This window comes from Microtus ochrogaster, chromosome 7 (assembly GCF_000317375.1).
Source record: "Microtus ochrogaster isolate Prairie Vole_2 chromosome 7, MicOch1.0, whole genome shotgun sequence".
Classification (NCBI taxonomy): Eukaryota; Metazoa; Chordata; class Mammalia; order Rodentia; family Cricetidae; genus Microtus; species Microtus ochrogaster.
Genome location: NC_022014.1, coordinates 36,049,557 through 36,054,134, shown reverse-complemented (window position 1 = coordinate 36,054,134; position 4,578 = coordinate 36,049,557). Strand labels below are relative to the sequence as shown.

General features: G+C 43.8%; 1 protein-coding gene across 1 annotated transcript in view; it reads right to left on the bottom strand.

Annotated features, from left to right (window-relative positions):
* Positions 1-644, bottom strand: part of Cenpv (centromere protein V) — a 23,694-nt gene extending 23,050 nt beyond the window's left edge. Inside the window, exon 1 of the mRNA XM_026780788.1 lies at positions 1-644. This exon is cut by the window's left edge and continues 300 nt beyond it. Coding sequence (XP_026636589.1) covers positions 1-65 — 65 coding nt within the window. The 5' untranslated portion in view covers positions 66-644.
* Between the last annotated feature and the right edge of the window lie 3,934 nt (positions 645-4,578).

The window sequence follows — 4,578 nt, the reverse complement described above, 5'->3', positions numbered from 1 at the left end:
CCGGAGGCACCCGAGCGCCGCCGCTCCCGCGGCTCGGTGGCCACAGCGCTCCGCGTCCGCCGCATGTCTCCCTCAACCGGGCGCACAGGCCTCTCAGCTCTGCGCGTCCCCGCCGGCTGATGCACGTTCCCGCCTCTGACAACCTGAAGGCCCCGGGGGTGGAGCGCTGCGCTCCAGGACACGCGAGCTCGGGAACCGGTTGCTGCGGCCTGCCCGCAACGGGAGAGCCTAGGCCGTATGGTCTTAGTGCTGAAGAGGGTCTAACGGGACCGCGCCTCCACCTGCGCTTGCAGGTAGCCGCGCCCGCTGGATCTGCGAAGGTGCTTCCGTCTCCACTATCGCCAGGACTTCCAACCCTACTTTCCTGACTTGGGGAGGCCTAGGTCAGGCCTCAGTTCATTGCCATATCAGAACTGATAAGCCTGGCGACTTAGCCTCCAAGGTGGTGACACTACCAACGTTGCAGAAGCCATCATGTACCTAATATGTGCTAACGTATGTAAGTGGTCTGGCACTTGCTGTTTGAAGTATGACAGCCGGAATCCGTTTGATAATGGATTTTTGGTTTTGATTTTTGTTTTTGCAGAACAGGGAGTAGGTCCTACAGTATTGTGCAAGCACTTTACACTGAGCCACATTCCCAGGCCCAGGTTTCGTTTTCAATTTTTAAATAAATGAATGGATCCAGGATTGTATTCTGTTCCTACGCTTTTGTAGAATACGATGCTGAAGTTTAAAGAAAAAAAAAATCACAAGAACCCCTCCTCCAGGGCATCCCAGATAGTCTCCAAAGCCTTAGTCACTCTCAGGCTTTCAAAGAAACATTTTCTCTTACTCATTTTCTTGCATTTTTCCTTTTCATCTTTCTTCTTAGTTGTTTTTATTCATTCGTACGTTTATTGGAATATAGAATCCATTTATTTTCAGTCTTTGTAACAACAAAAATGTTGATTATAGAGTTTTCCTAAGTATAGTTTTATCAATTTATAAATCTTCATGAAGTTTTAATACAGAGTTCTCGCCTCTTAAAACTTCCTAGATACACAATTTGTTTTGCTGTTTCCTTTAATTTGTAGTTGACATAAAGTGCCCATATCTTAAATGTACAGATTTACATCCACCAATTCAGATGTGGCACATCCTAGCACACTAGAATATCTCCAAAAAGAAAACAAAAGTTACCCCTATTTTGACTTTTATCACCGTAAATTACTTTTGCATGTTTTGTATATTTATTTAGAAACAAGGTCTAAGTGTGTAGCCCTGGTTGGCCTGGAACTTACTATACATCTCAGGCTGGTCTTGAGCTCACAGAGATCTGCCTGCCTCTGTCACCTGATACATACTACATTTTAAAATATTTATTCAGGGAGGAAAGCCAGCGCACATGGAGAACAGAGGACAGCTTGTGCCATCTGATCCCCCTCCCACCAAACAGGCTGTCTGGTATCAGTCACCTTTACTCAGATGCCCTGATTTCTGGAGTCGGGGTTTCACTCTGTAGCCTAGTCTAGCTAAGGCTGGCCTCACACCTGTAGCAATCCCCCGGTCTCAGCCTCCTAAGTGCTGGAATTATATGTGTGATCCACCACAGTATTTCAAAAATAGCATCTACACCGTTAAGTATAACACTGTTCAACGTTTGGAGATCATTCTGCATGCATATATTGATGTCAATATTTATGATCTGTGCTGATTAGTTTTTGCCAATGTGACTCCAGCAAGGGTCATCTGGAAAACAACTGAAAAACAGAAATGCCTCCATCCAATTAACGGGTAGGCAAGCATGTGGGTCATTTTCTTGATTCGTGGCTGATGAGGGAGTGGGCAGTGCTAACCCTGGGCAAGTGGTCCTGGATTCTGGATCATATAAGAAATCAAATCAGGGCAGGAATTCAAGACAGGAACCTGGAATTAGGAAGTGAAGCAGAGACTATGGATGAATGAGTTTCTTGGGTTTCCAGAACCATCTATCAAGGGCTACACTGTCCACAATGGGCCGGGCCCTCTCACATCAATCACGAATATGCCCCACAAATTTATTGTCTTAGTTAACTTTTTATTGTTGTGATAAGACACTATGACCAAGGCAATTTATAATAGAGTTTATCAGGGCGTACTGTTGCAGAGGGTTGGAGTCCATGACCAGCATGGCAGAGAGCATGGCAGCAACAGGCGGGGATGGCACTGGAGCAGAGCTGAGAACTCACATCTGGTTCAGAAGCAGCAGGCAGAGAGATAGAGAGACTGGGCTGGGCTGGACTTTTGAAACTTCCACGGCCAGCCCTCGTGGCACACATCCTCCCACAAGGCTACATCTCATCCTTTCTAAATGGTTTCACCAACTGGGGACCGAGTGTTCAAACCTGTGTCTATGGGGCCACTCTCATTCAGACCAGCAATCTGATGGGGGCATTTTCTCCACTGAGGTTCCCTCTTCCTAGATGAGCCGAGTTTGTGTTGACACAAAAGCTAACCGGAACAGTTTGATATACACTCTCCACATCCCTGCCAGACATGCATGTGAAGGGTGCAGTCCCCAGTGGCAGCTTGTCTTTCCACTTCCTCAGTGCCATCTTTTCATGAATGGAAATTCTTTATTTTGATGAAGTTCAGCTTGTGAATTCTTTTATTTCTTAGTTTCCATAGAACTCTGCCTACCTTGAAGGTCATGAACATTTTCTTGTAATATTTCAGTTTAGTTCTTATACTTACGTCTACTTTCTATCTTAAATTTTTATTTTTCATGATTTATTATTTTATTTTTATTTGTGTATGAGTGCTTTGGTTACACTTACGTACACTGCTTACATGCCAGTGCCCACAGAAATGAAAAGGGGGTGTCAGATCCCCTAGAATTGGAACTAATTATACTATGGATGGTCATGATCCATCACATGAGTGCTGGGAACTGAACCCAGATCCTCTGCAAAAGCAACAAGTGCCATCTCTTCAGCTCCCTCAAATTAATTTCTACATATGGTATATGTAGAAGTCAAGTTCTTTTCCATTCCACAAAGATATCCAGTTGTTTAATCGCCATTGGTTTATTGAAAAGAAAAGATCATATACACACTGAACTGCATTCTCTGTCAAATGTCACCTGATCTGTTGTGGAATATTATTTCAACTACGTAAAGGTGTGTTATATTTGTTTATGCTGTGTTTGTTTAATGGTGTAATGATGCGTGTTTAATTATGTAAAGATATGTCACAACTGGGGGGCTGGAGAGATGGCTCAGCATTTAAGAGAACTGGCTGTTCTCCTAGACAACCCGAGTTCAATTCCCAACACCCACTTGGCAGTTCACAACTGTCTGCAATTCCAAGATCTGACACCCTCACACAGACATACATGTACGCCAATGCACATAAAAATAAAAATAAATAAGTTATTTTTTAAAAAAGATAAGTCGCAACTGTTTCACCTTGCCTGCCTAAGGCACCTGACTGGTCTAATAACAAGCCGAACAGCAAGTAGCTAGGCAGTAGAGGAATAGGAAGAGCTGGCCAGCAGAGAAAATAAGTAAGGGGAAGGATAGCTAGAATATCTATGGGGGGAGGTAGGGAGGGAAGAGAGAGAGAGCCAGCCAGGCAACCTCCAGTCGGCTAGACATGGAGTAGGACATACAGAATGAAAGGTTAAAAAACAAACAAACAAACAAAAAAACCCTGAGTCAAAACGTAGATAAAGAGAAACAGGTTAAATTAAGTTGTAAGAGTTAGTGGGACAAGCATAAGCTAAGACTGAGCATTCATAACTAATAATTAGTCTCTTTGTCATGATTTGGGAGCTGGTTGGTAGCCCAAAAGAGAGCCTGCCACGCTGAGCCATTACCTGGAGTCTATCTTAGCCTTCCCTTCTATTCCACTGCTGTAGTTTACCCATCCTCACTCACACTAATACCACTCGCTTGAAGTCCTTAGTTGTAAAGTCGGGTAAAGTTCCTCCAAATTCAAATCCCCAGCACCATGTAAAAAGGTGTGTGGCTGTAACACACCTGTAGCCCAGTGCTGGGGGGTGGGTCAGAGACAGGAGGATTGCTGGAGCTTTCTGTGTTGGCTAGGTGCAGGTTCAGTGACAAACTATCTCAGTGGAACAGCAGACTCTTCCCTGTGGCTTCTGCATACACACATGGGTGCTCACACGCATGTGCACACAGTGAGAAAAATTGTGTTTTCTTCTTCCTTTCCCACTGAACCATGCCCAGCTCCCCTAAGGATGCTATTTGACTCATTCCTGAACCTTTACAGGAAGAATTTCTCATCTGTAGTTTACCACATTGTCAGAACTGCGCCTGGCTAAGGCTGAGTCTGTTTCTGAATGATTGAACTACCCACTTAGATATATACTTACAAGGTCAGTTGCTCACAGGGCCATGCTCACCCCTTCTCTATCACAAGTATCAGTTGATTAGACAATGTCCTCAGCTAGTGTCATGGCTGATAAATGTTCTGAGCACTTAGTTCTAAAATTGTCTTTCTTTTGCCCCAAAAATGGGATGAAATTTTTTTTAAAAAAATATTTATTTATTCATATTTATTTATTATGTATACAATATTCTGTCTGTGTGTATG